The sequence below is a fragment of the Prunus dulcis genome, chromosome 6 (genome assembly GCF_902201215.1).
Source record: "Prunus dulcis chromosome 6, ALMONDv2, whole genome shotgun sequence".
Lineage (NCBI taxonomy): Eukaryota > Viridiplantae > Streptophyta > Magnoliopsida > Rosales > Rosaceae > Prunus > Prunus dulcis.
In genome coordinates this window covers 10,263,486-10,288,792 of record NC_047655.1, presented here as the reverse complement: position 1 = coordinate 10,288,792, position 25,307 = coordinate 10,263,486, and the positions used below count along the sequence as shown (strand labels likewise).

At 34.7% G+C, this 25,307-nt stretch overlaps 2 protein-coding genes across 2 annotated transcripts; both read right to left on the bottom strand.

The window, feature by feature from the left end:
- Positions 1-491: 491 nt before the first annotated feature.
- On the bottom strand, positions 492-1,284 carry LOC117632577 (protein BIC1-like). Its single transcript, XM_034366104.1, has one exon. The coding sequence runs from the start codon at positions 1,155-1,157 to the stop codon at positions 747-749; it is 411 nt and encodes a 136-aa protein (XP_034221995.1). The 5' UTR covers positions 1,158-1,284; the 3' UTR covers positions 492-746.
- Positions 1,285-4,090: 2,806 nt separating this feature from the next.
- Positions 4,091-8,434, bottom strand: LOC117633101 (transmembrane 9 superfamily member 5-like). The gene is made up of 7 exons (XM_034366784.1): positions 8,063-8,434; positions 7,165-7,205; positions 6,184-6,772; positions 5,976-6,104; positions 5,486-5,642; positions 4,889-5,373; positions 4,091-4,545 (listed from the first exon to the last, which is right to left on the bottom strand). Exons 1-7 carry the CDS (start codon positions 8,221-8,223, stop codon positions 4,329-4,331), a joined length of 1,779 nt encoding a protein of 592 aa, XP_034222675.1. The 5' UTR covers positions 8,224-8,434; the 3' UTR covers positions 4,091-4,328.
- Positions 8,435-25,307: the final 16,873 nt, after the last annotated feature.

Genomic DNA, 25,307 nt, shown 5'->3' with positions numbered 1-25,307 from the left:
CAATATTTAATCGATATTATAGATATTTTATACCTTGCATATAACTATGTTAAAGTGACAATATTACAACTCCCACTCTAAGAGTTTAATTTTCTAATATTAATTTTTAATTAACCCTTTGTTTTGAACTTAACTTAGAAATGTTAATTAATTTTCACACTCGTCACATCGATCTTAACTCTTTAAACCCATTATATTTAAATAAATTTAATTTCTTTTTGTATAGCTTATATTTTTTCTTTACATCGATCTTAACTCTTTTATACCCAAAATTCTTTATATAGATCCATGATAACCTTGGAGGCCGAACCTAGAAAAAGAAAAACAATTTAAGATATACATCATCTAAACAATTCATTCTTAGGAAGTTTAATCCGCGAACCAAACAAGCCCAAAATAGAAGATACGTAATCACTTGATGCAAATCTAAGTTGCAGATGCAAACAAGAATACACCTATAATTTAGATTCAAACAAGCTAGACTCACATGATAAGTAAGAAAGTATTTATTTTGAGTATTTCAATTTCCCCCTAAAAAACAGTACTATATATTCCAGAATTCCATGCACATCTTTGCTTTTCTTTATTCATACACATATGTTATAGCTACCTTGTACTGGGAAAGATATATATATCATAGCTAGAGGCATTCCTTTTATTACACAAACTTAGAATTAAAGAAAATGATTATTCTGATTTACTGTCTAAATTATAAAATAAAATGCCCTAAAATTTGAAGTTCTTTTTCAACACCTACTCTCTATTCTCAGCACTCCTTGAGAACTACTTGCTCGACGTCCCTCCATGGCAAGTGCTTCACGAGCTGAAGTGAGTCCTTTTGGAACCAACAGCGCATCAAACGGAGAATAATCGATCCAATCCTTGAGCAGCTCCTCCTGATCCCATGAATCGGGGATAGTCACGCGGCCAGCCACCTCCTCTTGGTGCCTTTTCAGCCTCTCACGTCCCGACTGCACCTGATGATCAGCATCATCACCATGCAATTCCTCAGGCTGCTGCATGCTTTGAAATCCCACAAGATTGTTAGGATCGTGGTGTTTGGTTCTTTTCCCAGAAAAAGCAGGAATCTGTTGGCTGCCCATGTTGATCATATTGTTGGGATTTTCTTCCATGAATGAGAAATGGGTTCTCTTCATTTTGAGGCTGGAGTTGTTGAGGGGCTGTGTGGGGTTTTATGGAGGCTTGCTGGGGTTTGTGTTTGGGTGTGGGAAGAAAGGAAAACCAAAGAGAAAATGGGTGGGGATTTACATTACACGTCATGAATATAGGGGTGTATGGCAAGTGAGTTATCTACGTCTCCTGGTAGCTTTTGGGTTCATATTTGTGTGGTTTAGTTCTCATGAGAGAAAAGACTTGGAATAGTATGTGTATTTTAGGGTTCGTGAGGTGGACATGTGTTGGGTGATGATGTGTGTGATTTTTAAAGCAATTGGAGGTTAGTCCAACGAGGTTGGTGGGTAAAATGGAAGGGCATCCATGAGATGGAACCAGTGAGCATAAAGGAATTGATTTCTCAATAGGGCAAAGATGTGGACGTACTGAGAAATCAATTTCTCAATTCATATAATGTTAAACCTGGCTAGAAAAGTAAGTCTGCCCTTTATACTCAAGTTCGAACTCCACTTTTCATAAATTAAATTAATATTGAGCAATTACTAAAGTAAGTATAAATCAACATTGATACCTTTTTTTTTTATTTTTTTATTTTTTTGGGGCATTAGTTATGTAGGGGAGGAGGGGGAGTTTTTCCACACTAGATGCCTCTAACCCAGGACCACCTTCTGGGTGAGAGTTGAACTTGAGCACCAAACCAACTGCGCTACTTATTACCATCGACATTGATACGTTTATTTTTAAGTTTGGTAATTTTATATATATATTTATTTATTTATTAATAATTGTAATTTGAAGATGGTCATTTGATAATTGATCAATTTAACATAAGAAGAAATCATGTTTGGCTCTTGAAAGAAGAGGACCTCTTGAAAATGTGCGGTGGTCTGGTGGGGCTCTTGCCTCTTGGTGTTAATTTACAAGTTTTTTAATATTGTTATTTTTATTGTTTAGACATGTGTTCATTTCTAATTGGCCACATCTTCATTATGATTTTTTTTATATATATAAAAAAAAAGAATTTGAGTTTTTAAATACTGATTTTAAGATTTAAAAATTTGTTTGGTAATGAACTCCAAACTATTTTTAAGATATAAAAAAATTGAAATTAAAATCAGAAATTCAGAAACTCTAGATTCTCAAATTGAAATTAATAAAAGAAATAGGAGAGAGAGAGAGAGAGAGAGAGAGAGAGAGAGAGAGAGAGGGAGAGAGAGAAAGAGGGGTTGTATATCCTCAGTTTTTTTGTTTTTAAAATTGAGCTTTTTTAAGTTGTTTTTAGTTGGACTTTTAAAAAATGAATTTCATCAAACAAGAATTATGAGCTTTGAACTCAAAAATTATTTTCGAGTTTAAAGAATAAATTGAAGTAGGATACCAAATGGCCATTAGCTTTCTAGAGGGGCAAAACACCTCGTATGTAGCCCACATGTTCAATCATTGAACAAAAATAAAAAATACAATATGACAAACAAAAGAATAAGTATATAGTACAAACTGTTCTCCAAATTCGTACTCTGATGTGTCCATGGTCGACCAGAAGAGGTCGGTTGATACATTTTAGGCTACTAGGAACTAAGGATTAAAATATTGACCGTGCAGATAATATCGGGTCTTTAATTTACGGATATTTCGGGGATATATTATTTTCGTTTTAGGTATCGGGAAAAAATCAACAAAAATGACAGATATAGACATTGAAACACATAATTTTGGTGTAAAACTTTCATAGATGTTATGTACATTATCAATAAATGTATTGAACAAATAAAACTCAAAATTTACTAATAATAAGATATATATATATATATATATATATATATATATGATGAAATATAAGTGGTATGTAATGCGCGTTAATTAGAATGAATAAACCATGCATAAATCCATAGTTTAAACATTGGATTACAATTTAGATAAGTGTCCATCTACATAAATGAAGAGCTCCTATGAGGTTCAAACAATGAGGAGCAACCATCTATATTCATACAATAGTCATACCAAGTCATGTAGTTTGTAAACCATGTTTGAACATGGTGCACATAGGTCTCTCTTGAGCTCCCTACTGTCCTCCCATGTATGGGATAGTTAAGATTAACCCAACTAGTAAGTCAATAATCTGTTTCATCATCTTGAGCTTCATAACTAGTTCCACTACAATCAGACATGATATAACCATAGCCATCATAAGATTCATTTGAGTTAGTACTAAGTCTAGTTCTTATGCTCCTAGATCCAAAACTGATCGCCATGTCCTCTTCAGATGGATTGGAGGTATGTGGGTAGTGGACTGTGCATAGATTCTTCATATTAATAAATTATAGGGTTTTGAACAAGGATTAATTATTTTTGGGTTTCAATTTACTTCAGTTGCATTCATAACTTCTGAATTTGGGTTCTGTTATGGGTATCAGGAAATATCGAGGATATCAGCAAAATATCTAGAATATCGCACTTATCGGGGATATATCGTCGATACAGGGGAATATATGGTCTTATCCTCCAGTATCGATGTCGACAGTTGAAAATACAGATATATCGATTTATCGGCCAATATTTCAATCATTGCTGGGAACAAGGTGGTTATATTGCTAATCTATCAAGTTAAAAAATAAAATAAATATAAATAAATAAATAAATTGTTGATCAGAATAGGTCGGGCTAATTTTAACTCTCTCAAATAAAATAAACAACAGCTCTGACCGTTATTTAGTGAACTTATAAATGTTGGGATACGTTGCTGATGTAGAAACCAGCTTTTGATTGGCATTTACTGGTGAAGACAATATTGAGCCATGATTTGTATTATTATCATAAATCCATCACGACAGTTGCAAAGAACCAACTGAGGAAGGGGAAGATATAGAGATAGAGAAGAATCTTCATTAATTCTGAAAGTCAAACATGATATTTTCTATTCTTCTTCTTCTTTTTTTTCCGGGTTTTGCAAGAGCAATTAAGGCATGCTGCATAATAATTCAAAAACAACAGGCCAACAACAGGACTCAAGCCAACTTGTCAGCATCTAAAAACTGCATTACAAAAGAATACATTGAGAAACACAGTTTCCAACTTCTATATCGTGGTTTCGATTTCTTCAATCATGGATGTTACAAATCTAATTCACTACACATGCATTTCCTGAGCAAGAGTGAGGCAATGAGAAGCAGATTGGGCATTAAGGCCGAATTTGTTCATTCACTTTTAACAGCACCGTATATATGGCGAACAAATATCAAGGAAACACGGAAACTAATGGCACCAAGCATTAAGAAGAACGCATAACACATGCAAGCATTATAGCCAATAAAGAAGGATAGTTGCATGAAACCCGTCATGTTTGATCTGGCATAGAAGTAAATGCTATAGGCAAACATAAAAATAGCCGTTGAACCCCCAGACAACACTGACCTGCATCAGACACACAAAAGACATTATAAACATTGTGCATTTGTGCAAATACCATCTCCAACTTAAAGAAAGTAGACAAATGCCGGTTTCTACATCAGCAACGTCCACAGGAAATGCCAATCAAAAAAGAAAAGAAAAAAAAGAGCTTGACTCAGAGCATCTACAAATTGATTATTAAGCTAGCAAATCCTTGTAGTTGTTAAGGATTCAAGATCACCTTGAACATGGCAGCCAAATAATAGAAAGTAAAGCACATTCGAAATAAAAGAGCTTAGATACATGCAACTCTACACAACAACAGTATTAGATTCGTCAGTGTGAGTGCATGCTGAAACAAACATACCTCCACCACCATTCATGGTCTTCAACAGAAAGCTGAATGTATGTCAAACCGACAGTCAAGATTGAAGTCATTATGATGAGGATGATGAACGTAAGAAACAAAATTCCAGGTAGAGTGTAAATTTTATAGCCCCACATGCTTGCATACAGGTGGTGTAACTGAAGGGCAATTGCACTAAACGGCAATAGACCACCGATAAACATTTGACAATGTGTTCTCCTGTACCAAGCTAATCGTTGGATCTCTCTTGGAAATTGCTTTGTAGCACAAGGTGCTTGAAATTCAGACCTTAAACAATATCCAATCACCCCACCCAAGGCAAGCAATGGAATGGCAAGAAATGCATATATAAGAAGAATTGCTAGGAGGGTGCCAAAAGGTATTGCAGCTGTTGCCCCATAAGATATAGCAACTGTATTAAGGATAGACGATGTCACAAACAATGGGCCCAGGTAGAGAATCGCTGTTAGAAGAACACTCCTCTCCTGGATATTAACATCGTTTATGACAAAAATAAGGATAAAAAGTTAAAGGATATAGTGACCATAGAACAATATGATAAAGAACTTTACTATAAAAACAAAAACAAAAAATTACCCATCCAATCACAGAAAATTGAGTGTGGAAAGCAGCAGCAGTGTATCCAGCGACAATTGAGGTAAGAGTACATATAAAGACAAGAGAAGTGAACAGAGCTCCACGATTGTAGGGATAGAGGACTCCAAAAAATGCCAGAAAAAATAAGATGCAGACCCTGAAGAGAAAATAAATAACAAAAAGAGTTAAACGTTGACACGTATAGTCCATACATTATAAAATATTACTGAATCACTCATACAGTTCATACATTATCAATTATTACTGAATCACAACATTTGAGTGCAGAATTCTATAGCTATATTTATATATGAACCTATGCATAAAACAACACATGGAAGAAATGCCACATTAAATTGTTCAACAAGGCGTGTCCCATCATGGTAAAAAGAAAAAAAAAAGGAAAAAAAAATCTATGATCATGCTACCTTCAGAATATAAATCCATGAAAGAAGAAGAGGATTGATTGAAGAACAATAAAGTAACTTACATGATGAGCAGTTGGGTACCCACACCCAAGACAGCACAAAACAGGGGCATGTTGGATGGATATCTGAAAACATCACCGTGAATGTATTTCCAACCAACCTCCTTGTCTTCTTCTTCATCATTAGAGCACCTACAACAAATACGCATAACATCAGGCTGACCATTCCAATACATCATGTAGTTGAAAAAGGTTACGGATAACGTGTTACTTTCTCAGGTCATTCTTGAGGCGTCGCATTATTAGCAAGGTAAGCAATCCCATCAAAAGCACAATGATGACAATGGAGTTAATAAATGAGAACCAATGAATTTTCAGGCGGACTGGCAGTAATGAGGCCTTTGAGTATCTGTCCATCCTGTTCTGGAACTGAATAGATGTTGCATTCCATTTAACCGAATAAGTGAACTCAACGTCACTATCAACATCTTCTGTTACATCAGCAACATGATTTGGATCACTAAAAGCACGTATTTCTATTATTTGGTTCCCATTGTAAAAAACATCAAACAGCACATGTTTGAATAGATAATACTTGGTCCCCTTGTCACTAATAGTCCAACTCTCATCTTCAACTTTCCCAATGAACCCCCACACTGGAAGATCATCATAATACATCTGGAAGTAAAAATCATTAACAATAGCATCCCTAAATTTCGCAACTTCAGCAACTTTAAGCTTTTTCTGGCACAAGCTCTCCCCATTTTTGTCCTGCCTGAAATTCAACTGATATAAGGTGTTGGCCAAACGATCACCATTCAAAACTTCCCCAATGGATTCTTTCTTTTGGATTACTGGATCTGCAAGCCATGATGATCAGCAATCACTTAGTGAGTTATCAAAAATAGCAATGCAACTCAGTTTCTGGATAAAACAAGGCTTATAAAACAAATCAAATTGATCAAGAACCTAACGTTAGTTAATATTTGGACAAAACAAAACTTGAGAAACAACAAGATTTGAGTATTTGATGTTTAACTTTTTTTCCCAACATTTTTTATGTTATACAAAGGCAATACAAGCCAACTGGTGTTATTGAACTATGGAAAACTCATTCTTTTGAACTAGCATTCTATGTACTTGCAGAAAACCTAAGAACAACTACTATCCTTGATATCAGGTTAAATTACTTCTTCAATAGTTCGACTAAGCATTGCGCTATAAAATTATCACTCTAACCCTAAAGGCTAACCTGGGCAGCAGAATGGCAAATCATAGTATTGATAGGTCTCACTGCAAGAGAATAACAAGGAGAAACAAATTAAATGTGGAAAAAAAAAAAGGCAGGAAGAGAAATTATTCATCTTTAATTCCTAGCATGCAAAGTGCCCACTATTATCTAGATCTGAAACCATACGTACATAATCCTGGGGTCATGATAACAAACTTTAAATAAAAAAAATTTTAAAAAGAAAGACGCAAATTTTACTTGCAAAAAAACAGTAAAATTGCATAGAAAATGGAAAAGATGACCACTACAAAGACTAGGACCAATGCAAAACCTCAAACAAGATTATTTGCAATTGACGCCCCTGAATCATTTTAAAATCACTCTTCTTGAAATTTTATTCATAAGGTTAATCTCTAACCCTTGCAAATCGATAAGGAAACAGGCATAAGAAGTGAGAATTCAAACACGGACCATAGAACTACTAATTTCATCAAACATTCACAAACAGTTCATACACTACAAAATTTATCTCCTGCCTTTCCTAAACCTCATCGTAGTTCTACTTACTGCTACCCCTCCTTCTATCGCTCTAATTTTAAAACTGTCAATCAAACCCTATTCCAAAGTTATCAAATTTCACAATTATGCCTCAGTCTTTAAAAAACCACACAGAACCATCAAATTCTAAGTGACCCATAAACAGTTTGCTGAAATGAAATTCTTTAAGCACCCTTCCAAATGGGTATGCCACTCCATCCTTATTTTCATTGTTTCTGAAAACTAGGAAATATATATATAGAGTTTCTGGAAAACCATACCAAGCAGGACCTAAAAGGAGCTATCGTCTTCCTCTCACAAAAGTTACAGACAAGCAACAAATAAACAAACTGCAATTTAGTTGGCAGTGAGGAAGATGTACCTGGGGTTGTTCAAGGGGCCAACTTTGTTGACGAACAAGGGAACATGATCTCCTACATTGTAGCTGCGATCGCTCGCTGAAGCTGTTGCTGAAAGAGCTGAGAATGTAAGGATCGTCAAGAGCACTAGCGGGAGACTCATTTGAAGGGCTTCGTTACCCATTCGACAAGAAATAACTATAAGCAGCTTCGGATTCAGAAAGACTGCGTGAAAAGGGGACTGTGGAGGGTATAGTCAAAGGGAGCTCACCAATATTTTTTTAACAAATATAACACTGTAATATTGACATTAATCGCTAAGAAAGTAGACAACCCAAATATTAACCTTTTGATCTAGGTGAAAGGGAAAAAAATGAGACAGAGGAAACATAAATGATTTAATTGCACTTCACATATATTACTGAGTTTCATTTAATAAAAACAAATCACCATTTTCAGTTTTTTTTATTTTTTTTATTTTTAAAAGGATTTTTAATCTGAAGTCTGCATGAGAAAGAAGGATTAGAAAAGATAAAGAAAAGCAATAAACTGAAAGAAAGAAAAATATAAAATATAAAAAAATCGAAAAGTAAAAGGTCTTTCACGGAGCTGATGGCGAGAGAGACTGTATTTCTAAATATTATTGATTGATGCTGACGGCCTGGCAAACAAGCCGAGCATAATTGCAAGAGAGATTGGGGTTAGGGTTGAGGAGATAATAGAAAATTAGGTTTTGGAGGGTGGGTGGGTGAGTGAGTTTTGGGGATACTGGTTTTCTTTTTTCTTAATTTTTTTTATTTTTAAAATTTGGTTAAAAAAGGTGTCGTTTTTTCCAGACATTTTTAAAAGAAAAATTACAAGAAGCTGCGCAGCTTCTCTTCATCCTCAGGGATGAAAATATGAAGGGATAGTAGAAAATACATGACATCTATATGATAATAACATCCGAACATAGGAGAATTTATGTGTGTGTATATATATATATATATATATATATATATATATATAGAGAGAGAGAGAGAGAGAGAGAGAGAGAGAGAGAGATTCTACAATAAGTATTTTATGTTGAATATTGGTTACATACTTCTAATATTATGTGTTGGATTGCATTCATTAAATGTGTTGGTAGTCTCTTAGATACAATCCAACGGCCGAGATTACAAACATGTAATAAATTATGAACTTAAATACTTATTGGAGAATCTCTCGTATTTCATATCAGCCAAATTAGATACATACACGACTCAAAAATGTGAACTTGTTGTGAACACCAAATTCATCTTAGCCACATGATTATATTAAATTACGTCTAATGCTGTAAAACCTCCCACAATTTAAAATATCCAACGTAGACCCCTTTAAATCCAAGATCCATTTTAGATAATTACGTTATTTTTCTCTCACATTCTTTTTGATCTACAGATTATCTCTCTCATTTACGTTATTTTTCTAAAAGTGAATGCTTTTTGCAAAACTCAAGACTCAACCTTCTCTCAATGCAGTGTTTTATGTTTTTCACAATTTTCCTAAAATTGCAAAATTGATCAAAGATTGATACTTTTTTTTCCCCCTTGATTGAATGTAGTGATTGGAGTTCATTTTTGATCACTTAGCAACCACTGAACAAAGAGTACTCGAAGAAATTAAGAACCAAGAAAAAAAGAAGCCCAGAACTTTACCCATCTGTTTCTGCCAATTTTGAGGTAACCTTTTTAAAATTAAAATTAATTCAGACGTAAATGAAGTCACCAAATGGGAGAATTTCATTTGCAGAGAAAATAGATCTCATAGACAAGATAAAAATTGTTTTGGTTGTTGCTATGAAGAGATCCCATAAAGCAAAACAAAAAACAAAAAACAAAAAAAGTTAGAAGAGAGGGAAGATGAAGCATAGAGATAAGCTCTATACAGGAAAAGAAAGAACAATTAAGAGACTTCAAATAAAATAAAAAATTAAAAAAAACCAACTAGCCTAACCAACATTTACAAAAAACAATATTAGTATAAAGTGAAGGGTAGACCTATACAATTCGAGTTTTTTTATTTAACCCGACACTTTTCTCTGTTCACTCCAATACTTAAATCATTAAGCTCTTAAGTTTTATTATTGTGTAAAAAGACAAAAAAAAAAAAGTCGTCCAACTTAATACTTAACCCTATTACATCTATACACACGCCCCACCACTCTTCATATTAAGTTTTAGAAAAACACAAACTCATCTACATCCTATTGCCAGATTACTCTTCTCTTTTAATCCAAGAAACCTACTACTCTCATCTTCTCTTCACAACACCTCCTAGTTCATTCTCAATGCTGCTACATATTTGACAGCAGTGTTTTTATCTTTTTAAGTAATGTGAAGTTGATGTGAATTTAGAGTGGTGAAGGGCAAGATTGTGGGGTGTGGGGTGTGAGGTTTATGAGTTTTTTAAATTTTTTTTTGCTATGTGTGCATTTAGGGGTAGTTTGGGAATATAGTGGGGTTTTCTTAGAAATTGTGAATATTTGAATTAGAAGTTGGTGTGAACTTAGAATGTGGGGTGAACAAAGAGAAGCGCGGAGTTTAAATAGAAAAACTCTACAATTACTCACACTCTTTTATGGGTTAATAGTGGACAAAAAAATTACCCAATTCATCTTATGTCTCGGGAAATTACACGTACTTAGATTCTTTTCGACTCTAGAAATTAATGAGGTGAAGAAATTAGACATCTATTTTACCATAATTACACATTTCAATTGCTCCATGCATTTTCAAAACTTGGGAGAATAGAAATTGCCTCTTCTCCTCCTCTTATCTCTTCTCTCTGAATCCCACGACTACTGGATGCTTTATTTTTCCTTCCATGGCTTTACATCCCCTCCTTCGCTCCCTCCCCTTCTCGCCATCCCCTCTTTCTAGATCTATAGTTTTCCCAAGCACTGCCAATTGGTTTTGAAGTAGCCACCCTGAAACACCATTGTCGCCATGATTTAGTTATCATTTTTGGCCCACATACACAGGGCTGTTCAGAGTTTGTATTTACAATAATGGAAATTGATGGTTTGTGTGGGTTGGGGGTAGCTGGTGTGACACTAAGGGTTTAGCCGGTATGGCGCTTTGGATCTCTTTAGGTGCCAAAGAGCGGTGGTTGTGTTTTCTTTGTTTGTTTTAGTCTTGTACTCATTAGAAGTTTCATGTTTTATATTTTGTTTTCAGTTGAGATAAAGACCTACCGTTTCTGCCGTTGCGCGATGAATCTATATTGTTAGTCTGAGTAAAAATGCTTTGGGTTGCTGAATCAAGGGTTTGAATATTTGTTGGTTTAGGCGTAATTCTCTCCAAATCAATTCATTTGGTCACTAGAGATGTTGTACCCATTTCGGCACTTTTGTGACTTTGTACTATGTTCTATTTCTTCAATAAATACTATTTCTTTGTTTCAAAAGAAATTGCAATCACACTCAATTTGAAATGGTGGACAAAATAGGTGACTTCTGTCTTTGCTTAAATTCATTTTGGATAGTTGTCTGGAACTAATTTATTAGATCATGTGAAGCGGTTAAGAGATGTTAGTTATTGGCGTATAGCATAAGAGGATTAGTAATTAATTGGTTTTGCAATGTAAATAGGACAATTTTTATTGAATAGAACTGGAATGTTGGGTTAATTGGAACTATTGTTGATGCTATTCTCCAATTTGTTTCCTAGGTTGGATAATGTTAAGTTAATTAGAATAAGGTATGTTTTTTTTTAAAAAATAAAAATAAAAATTTATTTTTTTATTTTTTTTAAATTTTTTTTATAATCAAAAAACAAGGTGGTTGATACGGTTGAAGTTAAGGAAAATATTTCAACCTGATTCGATATATAGAGTCCCGATCTCTTGGACCACAGGAGTTTAAGAGATTGTGGTCATCCACCGTTGGATATTAATCCAATGGTTCAAAAAAGTTTCTTAAAATGATAGTAAGTGAACCATTGAATTTACATCAAATGGTGAATAACCACAAATCTCTTGAACCCATGTTGTCCAAGAGATCAGGACTATATATATATATGTATATATGTATGTATATATGATTTGTTGGATTATCGGACGATATCCCAATTCTTTTACCTAAGAAGTTGAAAAGTATTCTTAATATTTATAAAAATATCACAAATTTGATATATGTGCTTATGTATATATTTAGTACATAAAAATAAAATAAAATAAAATAAACTACATATTATATCAAATCAGATCGGATTAGGCCAAATCTATATTTTTTTTCTGTTAACTTAATAGTTGTTGAGGCCCAAAAAAGTCGTGGGAAGCCTAAAGACATTTAAAGCCCAATATAACATATAATGTTGGTCATGCGTTAATCCAAACTGTATTTTGAAAATTAATTAATTAAATAAATATAGAAATAGTGTATATGCCATGCCAAACCAATAATACATTTTTCCTATGCCAATCACCTACCAAGCTCACATAAACCCAAGTCATGTGGTTTACGGGGCTTGCACGAGAGATTATGGTATGAAAGGTTACAGTGGTCCACAAGGCCCACTGAAGCTCTTGGATAATGGAGACTTTGGGCTAGCTACTTGGGAGCACCAAAGTCCAAGCCCATTACTTGGAGTGCTCCAATGTGGGTGAGCAAATGAGATATTCTTCAAGCACTCCCTTTTATCCATTGGAAACAAACCAATTCCGACACTTCTTTTTACCCATAGGAAGTAGTCATTTTCCAAAGCCGAGCTTTACTTGTTGGAAATAAGAATGTCCCAATGCTCCATTTAACCCATTGGAAATAGACTAGTTCCAACACTTCCTTTTACCTATTGGAAACCAAAGAGAGTCTTCACCTTCTATAAATTGAGAGGCATTGCCCAGGAAAAACCAACCTCTCTTGGTTGCTGCAAGCCTCTCAACAATCATGAGAACTCACATTTCTTCAGCTGTTGCAAGCATTCTAGCAGCCATCACAGTCATTCCTAAGCCATCAACCTTCATCCTTTGGCTGCTGCAAGCATCCCAGTAACCATCGACCAACATCTCTTGGTTGCTTAAGCACCCCAGTAACCATTAGACCACTTTCCTTCCTCCATTCGGCTGCTGCAAGCATTCCAGCAGGCATCCCAGCCAATCCTTAACTATCACAACCATTTCTTCTACTTTCTTAGCCTTGAAATCCCCCATCTTCCATATAAAACCTCACCAAGCATAATTCGAAGCTTTTCCTTCCTCCTCATACCCTTCCAAGCTATAAACACCATAGTCTTCAAGCCTCAAGCTTTTTCTCCCATCCTCCTTCTCTGGATACTCTTAAATCCATATAGCCTCACCAAGCATAACTCCAAGCTTTTCCTTTCTTCCAAGCTGTAAACACCATAGCCTTCAAACCTCAAGCTTTTCCTCTCATCCTCCTTATCTTGAAACTCTTAAATCCCCATAGCCATAGCCACAAATAACAAATTATCAACACCCAAACTCAAGTATATCCAACACCAAGCCAAGCACATACATTCTCATTTGCTAAACTCGTGGGTCTTTAGCTCACACATTCCAAGCTCTCATGCCAAGCTCACACAATCCCGGTTCAACATCAGCAAGTCATCTTCAACTATTCTAAAAGTGCAACCAAGCATTCATCAAGCTACTGGAAAATCTATTCAAGCCACTTATCCATTCATCCCCATCCCTCTTTCTTTCGCTCTCTCTCTTAAAAAGCTCTATCCCAGATTTGAAACACCTATCTCTCAAGCTAAGTTGAAACCACAGTCATTACCTTTTTGGTAAGAAAACACAGACATCGCAAGCTCTTCGTCTAGCTACCGAAAACACCCAAAATCTCAAGCCTTAATCTTTTCTTTATACTCATTTTCTCTTAGCTCCTGTGCCACAAGCCTCTCATGCTAAGCCTAGTAGTATCTTAATTCACCAAAGCAAACTCTCATGCCAAGCTTGTGCAACACCAATGCACCATCTCCAACTCTTTGTCAAGCTGCCGGAAACATTAGCACAAAACATGCAGCCGTTGGAAGAAGAACAAAGCACTCCCTTGGGACTTGTTCTCCCTTGAGATGATTTGGGCCTAGTTCTCGCTAACTTAGAAAAAGGGGCAACGAAGGCTTAATTCATCACTCTATGGTGGTCCAAGAATCAATAAGCCCGGACTAGCCTTCCAACCGAATAAGACCCCAATAGTTAACGGATTTGAGGTGCTTCACCCTTTTTTTTTCCATAGATATGATGGATTATGGCACAAGATCCACCTCTTATTAATTACATCATATTTGGATCAAATCCAAATAAAAATCTGATCCAAGTACAGCTTTAAGTATACGGCACTTGTTTGTACCATAGCTGACTCTTCCACTCGCATCACGACACGTGGAAAGAGTACGAAGCTAGGAAACACTAGCTCACTAACAGGCCAGTTAAGCATAGAAAACATGTCAAGCCCCTAATGCAAACTTCAAGCTTATATGACTTATACAAGTATGATTGGAATCACCATTCTCGATCATCCCTAGTGCTTCAATCGAAAATGAAGGAAGCCTTAGAATATTCTCAATTCATTAAGCCACAAAGATGAGATTACACTTAATCTCTAGGCAACAAAAACAAAGATTAAAACTTTGAGCTTAAAAGAAAATCAAACCCAAGTATCTTTAGGCCTAAAATAATTGAAGTACCTAGACACTTCTACAATCTACTAAATAGAGAAAAAAAATATTTATACCTTTGAAGCACTACCTTGAGCAAGGCTAAATGTTGATCATCCTTGAAGGTCTTCACTAAATGATTCTCTAAGAAATAGCCACATAAGTGTATGGCCTCTAACTTCATACATACCGAAGGAAGAGATGAATAACCTAGGAGGTTGAAGATGCTAGAGTTCTTCCCTTAGGTGGGCGGCCATGGCGAAGGGGAGGGCATTTTACATTGGTCACCCATGTCTTATATTCAACTTAAAATGACCTATGTGAGTCATTTGCCTAATTTTCTTGCAAAGAATAGTTATCTGAAAAAAGCTTTCCTCTTTTGCCTTTCACAAACACATATCCACCAACTCATGGATTCGACAAACTTTTAATTGTCCTAGTTGAACCACTTGTTCCCACTTGAACCAGACACATTTCCATCAACTCACTTCAACAATCACTTGCTATAACTTCCATTGTTTCCCCCAAACCATGTCTTTGTTGAAGCACCTATAACTTCGTCAATTCGCTCACCTGAAACTCAAAGTCTTTAGGATAACGACCTAAATATAAAAAATATAGTTTTAAGTAATACGGTATGTCATTATAACTCAATGCCAACACTTGTGATATACCTTCATATTCTTCTTCATGACCTATGCCTCAACTTATGTATTCATGAACATTCTCATACACTCTCTCACATTCTCTAATGATGTTTTTTCTAGCTAGAACTCTGGAAAGCACAATAATGGCTAATAGCAAACATTTACAATGTCGAAGCATCTTCGTTCCTAAGTCTCTCTTCTTTGTGAACATTTATAAGTCTAAAAAACAGGAAAGAAAAATAAAATAAAATACGGACTTGTGGTAATGATTTAAAATTATTGATAAAGACACCCATTTTCCCAAAGAAATTTCCCATCAAAGGTTACGAAAAGTTTTGGAATTTATGGGATGTGTTGGTAACTCGTGATAAGATAGTCTTGCAAGTGATTTGCTAGATTTTATTTTTTATTTTGAAATGTGAAGATATTAAAGGCCTACATGTATAAAGTGGTACAAGCCACAACCATCTATATCCACCTACCTATTAACATAAAAGCTTACTTGTTGGTGTGTTGGTCCACATCAAGAATCAAGACTATTATTAAGAACACCTCAACTCATATTTCAAATTTCACTCTACTCGTGTATACATTTAGTCATTTTTGGTGCCTTAATTCTTATGCTCTCTAATGTCCTCAATCACTAAGAATAGCAAGGTCATAAAAAAAAAAAAGAGTACATGTAAGAGCAACTCTTTTCCTCTTTCACTAACCTCTCAACCCCAAAATTAAACCCACCCACCTACCTCTACCTCCCACACTTCCTTCTTCTATATATTTACATCATCTATCTTCATCTTTTACTCCCATCTTAGGTTAACTTTATATTTCATTTAAATCATCCTCTATAAACCTCTTACATGGCTATTCCTCGTTCATTCAAATTGATATGCCTCTTGCATAAAGCTTGGAAAACCATTTATCTACCCAACTCAAGGAGAAACAAGAATAATAATAAAAAGAGTATAAGTGAATAGAAAAAAATACACTTTTCCGAATTCACCATTTTTATACACTATGTTAAAATGAATGAAGACATAAAAGTCGTGGTAGAATTATCGAAGGCGATGAAAATTGGAAAGGCACCCACATTGTTGTTGGTACCTAAAAAAAAAAAAAAAAACCATATTGTCAAGTATTCGGACATAATACTCTATAAAGACAACGACAAAGCGGGTAGCAGCAGCTGCAATGGGGAGTAATTTAATTATTAGCTTGTTATGTAATTTAAATTCTTCAAACATAATACTATATATAAATTTAACATCATTAAGCACCTGAAGTTTCCAATAAACAAACAAGAATGTACGGATTTGTATAAGGTGGGACGCATTAAATTATCATTTCCTAGTAATAGCATCACCCAATTTGAACAAAATAAAAGGCAAGTAGGGATGAAAAATTCTTCAAACCTCGTGCATATATTGTTTGTTTCCCTATAGCGTGATCAATGAAATAATAAATGACTTCATCAAGTGAAAGACTATCCAAGGAGACAAAATATGAATGCCATCGTGACGGAAAATGAAAGGAGGCGCTGAAGAAGGCAGCAACTCCAGGTAAGTCCCAAATTTTTATTTAATACACTAATGTTGGTGCCTTTAGAAGATACAATGTGAGAACATGAAATTATGCAATCATCATTGGAGACGATTGAGGTGTTTGTGGATATATTTGCAATGCAACACTCGAAAGGTTTCATTGATGCTAACTTGCTACATGGAGGAATGATTGTGGAAGTAAAAAAAAAACATGATTCCAGTGTGGGATCTCGATTGCAAGTTGGAGGAAATACAATATGTTGATTTGGTGCATTGCCTTGATGTTTGGAGAATATACTTATTGGATCAAAAGTTCATTGCAAGGACATACGTGTTGCACAATCATATATACAACACCAGCAGAAGAGTCTTTGGAGGATTCTAATACGAAGGTGATCTCGATATAGTCAAGTGAAGAGAAGAAACCTGTGGAAGAGTTTGAGGTGGAAGTAGTCATAATCGAACCAAGTGATTTGTGGTTGACTAGCTAAGTGAGAAACGTATATCCTTGCTATTGTGAGTAAAAATAGAAGGTCGGTCAAGTTTGCTCGTAAATGTGTGTGGGTTTACTTGATTATACAAGCTCGTTAGAGTGTGTTGGAGTGATCACTTGTTTTGATGCGTTGAACTAAAAAAGCCTCAAGTGTTGGAGGCGTGCGAGGGCTAAGCTTAGGAAGTGTCTAAATGTAAATTATAGTGCGTGTCGCGAATACCTACCGATGATTCAATAGTCTTTATGAAGCCATGTATTCCGTCGTTCATTACCTCCATACTGCATCAACATCCATCAACCAATCACCTTAGTGTTTCACTCATGATTACATGCTAGTCATGCGTATTAAATGGCATTAGAATAGAGCTCTAACTATTTTTGGGTTCATAGGTATTTTTATCCATTAATGCCACGAGAATGTTCATTTGACAAACTCTCGAGAATGTCCGTTTCATAAACTCAAAAGGGATTCTCACCCAAATCCATCACACCAACGCCAAAACAACATAAAACTTGAAGCTTTTAATATGACATTCTTTTGCTGGTGTGGAATTTGAAATTACTAGAAGAAATCTCATAATTACTCACAGTGACACCATGATAACAACTGTCTTCAAGGGCGTCAATTCACCATTATCTTTAGTCTTAGGCATTGTTGGAATAAAAAAATCACAAAAATCACAAAATATTGGAACGTGGGATTGGATAGGTGGGGGGGGGGGGGGGTTTGGAAAAAGGGGGGGGTCTAAACCAATAAAAACGTTTAAGAGAGTTTAGTGGCTCCTATTTTTGGGGGAGCTGATTATTCAGTTTTTAGTATAAATATTCTGCACTAAAGAGAAATTAAAAAAAAAAAAAAAGAGGACAGAGAGGGAGGAGAACACGACAGAAGAAGAAAACTGTTGCAGAAGGAAAATTGCAGGAGCACAAATACAAGAGGAGACATTTTCACAGGTATATGGATCCTGTCAATTAATTCTTGTTGGGTGGCAACCCTCAAATCATTTTCTTGGATGATGAATCCATATTGGGTGGCAACCCTCAAATAAAACTCTTGGATGATAAATCCATAATGGGTGGCAACCCTTAAATCATGAACAACAAATCCATGAGAGGATTCTTGTTTAACAAAGCTCTGCCGAGCAAAAGGAAATCCTTTGAAATGGAAATGGTGTTTGGAGGGTTAATTCAAAAAATGTACAAAAAAAAGAGAGCGTGAATTACCTCTTGGGCTCTCTCACCACTCCTCTCCATCTCTGCTTAAGAAGGCCTTTATTTTTCTCTCTGAGCAAACTACATCAAAAAAATGCAAAGGATGTTAGTCATGAAGAAAAGAATAGGCAGAGAAAAAAATTGAGATCTGTAAAAAAAAAAGGGGAAAAGAAAATAGAGGCCATGTTTTTCTGTCACAGCCTCTCTCCCTCTCTCTCTTAGATGATCCTCTTGTTGGGCACACAATCACAACAGACAGAAAAAAATTAAAGCAGGAAAACAGCCACTAAAAAAAAGGGGAAAGAAAGTGGCTGAGCGCCACTTCGTGGGTGTTGCTGGGTTAAAGGGAGAGAATGGTGCCAGCCAAAAGAAAACATGGGTATAAAAAAAATGGAAAAGAAGCAGAACTTGGGAAGGGCCACGTTCGGGCAGCCTATGCATTGAATGCCCCATCTGTTGGTTTCTTAGCAAACAACCAATATACATGTCATGATGTATGACAATAAACAAAAAAAAAAAAAAAGTTTGCTACAGTCATAAAAAGAAGAAGAAAAGTCAAAGCAAAACAAAGAAGAAGGTGGCTGACGCCACTTTGTTGGAGATTGGAAGAAAAGAAAAACAAAGACACAAGAAACTTGGTGTTGCAGAGAAAAAAATGAGGAAAAAGACAAAAAAAATCTGAAACCTCTTGATGTGTTGTGGCAGTTTTTCTTTTTGGTTTTCTCCTTTTGTTTGCAAAGGCTCTGTATCGATTGTGACTTCATGTACCTTTTTAAAGACTGAACAGTAACAGTGTTTGCTCTTAATTCGGACTGATCACAAGTATTCCAGATAAAGATGGGATTGCAAGGTCTGATTTTACTTGGAAACAAACTCTGTAAAGAGTTGGATAGCTAATCGCTTGCTGGACCAAAGTTTTTTTTTGGGGCTCCATGCTCATGGGCTAACTATCAACAAACATCAAAAGCCCAAAATAGGATCATGGGCTGTCAGAGAATAATTATCCATTGACTCTCAGAAGCCCATATAATTAATGGGTAACCCAAATAATTACCCATTAAATTTCCTAAGGCCCAAATTCCCTATCATATGGTTAATGGATTAGTTAAAAAAATCCTTGTAGCCATATTTGGGTCCAAGTGCAAATGTCAACTTTAGAAAATTAGTGGGTTAATCAAAATTGCTCATTAATTTTCTGGGACATTGACAAAAAGAAAAAGTGGTACAAAACCATCCAAATTTTTCCCATGGGTCATCTACCCATGAAAATTCCAATGAGATTAAATTCAAATATCTCAAACACAAATTCTCAATTAATGGGCCACACTTACCCATTAATTTCAAAATTTTCCCATAGGTCACCTACCTATGAAAATCCCCAAATTATCTCAAAGATACAAATTCTAAATTATTGGGTCATCTACTACGAGTGGCTTGATTCCCGCAAAGGATACGTAGGCATCCTGAGTTTGGACTTGGGAGCAGCTGCAAAATCAAACACACACGTTCTGTTTTTTTATGATGGAATCAAAGGGTTTTCCCTTGAAGCAAGGGATTGTAATTAAGAGACTTGCGTCTCGAATGGGTCGAACCTAAAATAATAAAACTCCATTATTTAATTAGTGGTGGTGAAATTATATTTGGAAGATCACCATTTTCCTTCAACAGGCATCTAACTCTGCCTCGTTACACTTGCTAACCCAAAACCCTAACTGGATGAGAATTAGAATCGGAATCGGAGGAACACGTACGCTTTAAAGAACGAGCGGGATTGGGTGTTGCAGATACCCTATAGTTGCGATTCTTCAAAGAATTCTAATTATGTTTTAAATCTTCAAGCCTCATTATCACCAAACCAATTAAATCAACAATTAACGATAGACGAAGACAGAAAGATTGATTTCAACAACAAAAAGTTGCGTGATTTTGTTTCTGCCAAAATGGGTTTTGGCGAAGCGTGTGATTGATTTTGAAGGATTTGTTGTATGATATGAGAATCAAAATGTGAATTTGAGAGAGAGAGAGAGAGAGAGAGAGAGAGAGAGAGAGAAGGGAAATGATGGAGGATGAGGAGGGGTTACTAGATTATGACAAAGTGAGGCACGGGAGAGAAAGGAAATATAACATATATTTTAATTTTAATATGTAAAAATAAAAATAATATGATTTCTTAATATTTAATTACACATAAGTCAAAAAAGTGGACCTTGCGTTTGCCACATCATCATTTAACAGAAGACCAAACAGTTAAACTTAACGAACCTGTAAATTGGTCAAATTTTAAAATGTTAGGGCGTAAATTGACAAAATTGAAACTCTGTGGCCTATTTGAAGAATGACCCCAAACCTGGAGGAGGTAAAATGATGTTACCTCTTATATGGCTATTCCTCGTTTTTTGAAATTGATCCTCCTCTTACATAAAGTTTGAAAAACCATTTATCTACCAAATTCTAGGAGAAACAAGAATAAAAAATAAAAATAAAAAAGTGAGTAGAAAAAGTAGACTTTTCTGAATTCACAATCTTGATACATTCCATGTCAAGACGAATGAAGACATAGATGCAGAGATAGAACTTGTCAAGGGCGTTGGAAATTGGAAAAGCACCCACATTGTTATTGATACCTCAAACAAAATCACATCATCAAGTATTAAATGAAATGCCTGTAAGTTAAGCTAGAAATCATTGAAGATGACGATTGGGAGGAGACAAAGTAAGTAATATTTATTATTTTCTTTCATTTTTAGTATTTATAATTTCCATTTACTTTAGTTATGAGTATCATTATAAATAATTTTGTATTTAATGTTTATTGAGTAGCGCTAGAAGCTCTTTGGATTCTGAGCAATGAGACACCGACACAGAGGACTCCAATAAAGACAACAACAACGCAAGTAGCCGTAGCCGCAATGAGGAGTAATATAATTATTAGTTTGTTATGTAATTTGAAGTCTTCGGACATAATAGTCTATGTAAATTTAACATTATTAAGCACCTGAAGTTTTCCACACCCAAAAAAAAAAAAAAAACAAGAGTTTAGGGATTTGTATAAGCTGGGACGCATTAAATTATCATTTCTTAGTAATAGTATCACCTAATTTCAACAAAATAAAAGGCAAGGATAGATGAAAAATTATTCAAACCTCGTGCATATATTGTTTGTTTCTCTACAGCATAATCAATGGAATAACAAAGGACCTTATCAAGTGAAAGATTATCTAAGGAGGCAAAATCTTAATACCATCATAACAGAAAATGAAGAGAGGCGTTGAAGAAGGCAGCAATCTCTAGGTAAGTCTCAAGATTTTATTCAATGTGCTAATGTTGGTGCCTTTATAAGATATAATGAGAGAATATGAAATTATGCAATCATCATTGGAGGCGATTGAGGTGTTTGTGGATATATTTGCAATGCAACACTCGGAGGGCTTCATTGATGCTACCTTGCTTATTACTTGCACAAGCATTCCTCTATGCAGCAAGGTCATCAATGAAACCCTCCAATTGCAGGTTGGAGGAAATGCAATATGTTGATTTGGTGCATTGCCTAGATGTTTGGAGAATCTACTTGTTGGATCGAAAGTTCATTGTAAGGACATGCGTGTTGCACAATCATATATACAACACAGGTAGAAGAGTCTTTGGAGGATTCCAACAGAAAAGTTATCTCGATAAAGTCAAGTGAAGAGAAGAAACCTGTGGAAGAGTTTGAGGTGGAAGTAATTTTGATCAAACCAAGTGATTTGTGGTTGTCCAACTAAGTAAGAGATTTGTTTCCTTGCCATTGTGAGTAAAAATATAAGGTTGGGCGAGTTTGTCCGTAAATGTGTGTGGGTTTACTTGATTATACAAGCTTGTTAGAGTGTGTTGGTGTGATCACTTGTTTCGTTGCTTTGAATTAAAGAAGCCTTTAATGTTGGAGGCGTGCGATGGCTAAGCTTAGGAGGTGTCTAAATGTAAATTATAATGTGTTTTGCAAATATCTGCCAACGGTTCAATAATCTAAATGAAGCCATATATTCCACAATTCATTACCTTTATATTGCATCAACATCCATTGATCAATCACCTTAGTGTTTCACTCATGATTACATGCCAACCATAAGTATTAAATAGCAATAGAATAGAGCTAACTGTTTTTGGGTTCGTCTGACCTAAGGGTATTTTTATCCCTTAATGCCATGAGAAAGCTCATTTAAGAAACTCTCGAGAATGCCCATCCAACAAACTCATAAGGGATTCAATATATTCACACCTACAACAAAACAATAAAATGTAGGTTCACATTAAAAAATATTTTTATCCCCAAATACACCAATCACATTAATATATATATATATATAATATATCTTTGTGGTCATTCACACAAAAATACCACAAATACAATCACAACATAAGTTCAATGGTTTAGAACCACAAATCTCAGTTAAGAAAATTTATTTAAAACAAAATATGTTTCACTTACCCATTAACTATTGACGAACAAGTTCATATGCTTTAAATCAGTTTAAGCAGTTTATGAAAACACCAACATCATGTTAATTATATTCATTAACATTCACCTAAATCACATTATAATAATATAATAATATGTGATTTTATTCTCAATCCAAAAAGTTTTACTCACATCTTGTCCAAGCTACACAACACTGCTAAGCTCAACGAATCTAACAACATTGAACTTTATACTCCAAAATCCTCATTGAGCATGCAAGCTTCAACAGTTCCTCAAAATCACAATGAAAACCACTGAAAAAGCCCAAGATCTATGCCATACATAATTATCTGACCAAGTCTTTGAGAGATATTTTATATGAAGAACATGTTGTAAGGTTTATTGGGATCAAAAGCACTTAGATACATATTTACCTAATCCATGCATATTTCTTAATTTGAACAAAATCCCTTTGAAAAAAAAAAAAAACCAATTATTAATATATATTGTAAAGGAATAATTGGTAGAAGGCATATTACCTATAAAGGTATGTACATATCAATCTCTTAATTAAAAAGGCCATGGGTCCATTACACACACACACACACACACACACACTCTCTCTCTCTCTCTCTCTCTCTCTCTCTCTCTTATATATACAGAGAGCTTCCATTGAGGGATCCCTCAAATAAACTTATTTGAGGGATACCCCTTGTAGGCCCCACTCCGGATTGTATTTCACTAATCCAAATCGTTTATTTTGTAGATACTCATTCAAAGATCATCTTTACAAAAAATCACTTGAATCGGATATCATTTGACCACTCAATTGAGTTATTGAAATTTTAGTATTTTCTTGAAACACCGTGTTAATTGATTTTGTAAGACACAATTGGATGTTGAAACGGTTTCCAATTTTTCTAATTTTTTTATAAGAATGATCTATGAATGAAGACCTAAAAAATAGATGGTTTGGATCATTGGGAAAAAAATTGTAGGGTACCCTAAAGAGTGTCCCTCAAATAAAATTATTTGAGGGATCTCTCAATAGAAGGGGACTGTATATATATATATATAATGTGCTCAATAATATAGGTATAGCCTTAAATAATGTGAATATAATTCTAAATAACCTCTTTTCTTTCAGATAATAGGTTATACTTTTATGAAACATAACTATCCATATCATCTTTTCTTAATTCTAAACATAAAATAAAAAAAGAAAACCAATTGGCACATGCATGAACACGTACCAAGAGGCTAATATAGATAAACACGATAGATTGCATTGAAAAAGACTAGTCATACACATACAAGATAACTAGTCATAACCTAATGCCTTCTACAATTAGACACTAATAACTTTAGTCATGGACTCACATAACTCACAAGCTTACCTGTAAGGGTTTTTGTTTTTATAAATATTCTAGCTTCTTTGATAACTTTTTCTTTTAATATTTATTTCCAAACATCCTTCTTGATTGTTGTATGATTTTTATGATGACTCTTGTTGTTGTGCGATTGCCCAATTGCGGGGTTTTTATTAAACAGTTTCTTTTGACAAAAACCAAACATCTTTTTTTATTTTCCAAAAAAAACAACTAATTTATTTTTCTGTTACGAGTCTAAATACAGTGACACCAATGTTGCTTAACATCAACATCCAAATCATTGTTCCTCAGTGACATCTTAAGAACAACATAAAAAAAGGTACTTACACAAGAATCTTTTCTCTTTTCATTAAACATGCATGCATAAAATAAATAAACCCACAAAAAAAAGTAATTCCAAGGCAAAAAAAAATGTCGCATTTACTTTTATCTATATATATAAAGCAAAAGGCAGAGAATGGTGAAACATTCAAAATACCAGAAAATGCCCTTGGTTAATGTAAACATTACAAATTGAAATTATTAATTAAATGAGGATAATATGGTAAATTCAAAATTTTTCGTATTAAAAAAATTAAAAAAAAAGAAAATTCAGATAATGGATCCTATTTTTATGGAACACAACTATCCATTATCTTTTTTAATTCTAAAATAAATTTAATTTTTTTAAAAAAAAACCTCTTGCAAGCGCGGAAGCGCGTGCAGAGAGGCTAGTTTTTATGATGTTCCTTGTCTTGGAATAAAAAAAAGGCGTCAAGGAGCATAGTTTAAAAAAAAAAAAAAGGAAAAAAAAGAAGATAAATACAATAAAACAAGAGTGCTGCTATTTCCACCCACCTGTCCTATTTTCCCACCCACCTTATTTTTAAAATTTTAAAAATAAATTTACTTCTTTATAAAATGACTTG

Excerpts from the sequence above, each read along its gene's own strand:
- LOC117633101 (XM_034366784.1), bottom strand. The coding sequence starts at position 8,223 with ATGGGTAACGAAGCCCTTCAAATGAGTCTCCCGCTAGTGCTCTTGACG. Across the intron at positions 5,643-5,975 it reads GGTACCCAACTGCTCATCAT|GGTCTGCATCTTATTTTTTC; the intron begins GTAAGTTACTTT and ends TTTTCTCTTCAG. Across the intron at positions 5,374-5,485 it reads AATTTTCTGTGATTGGATGG|GAGAGGAGTGTTCTTCTAAC; the intron begins GTAATTTTTTGT and ends GTTAATATCCAG.
- LOC117632577 (XM_034366104.1), bottom strand. The coding sequence starts at position 1,157 with ATGAAGAGAACCCATTTCTCATTCATGGAAGAAAATCCCAACAATATG.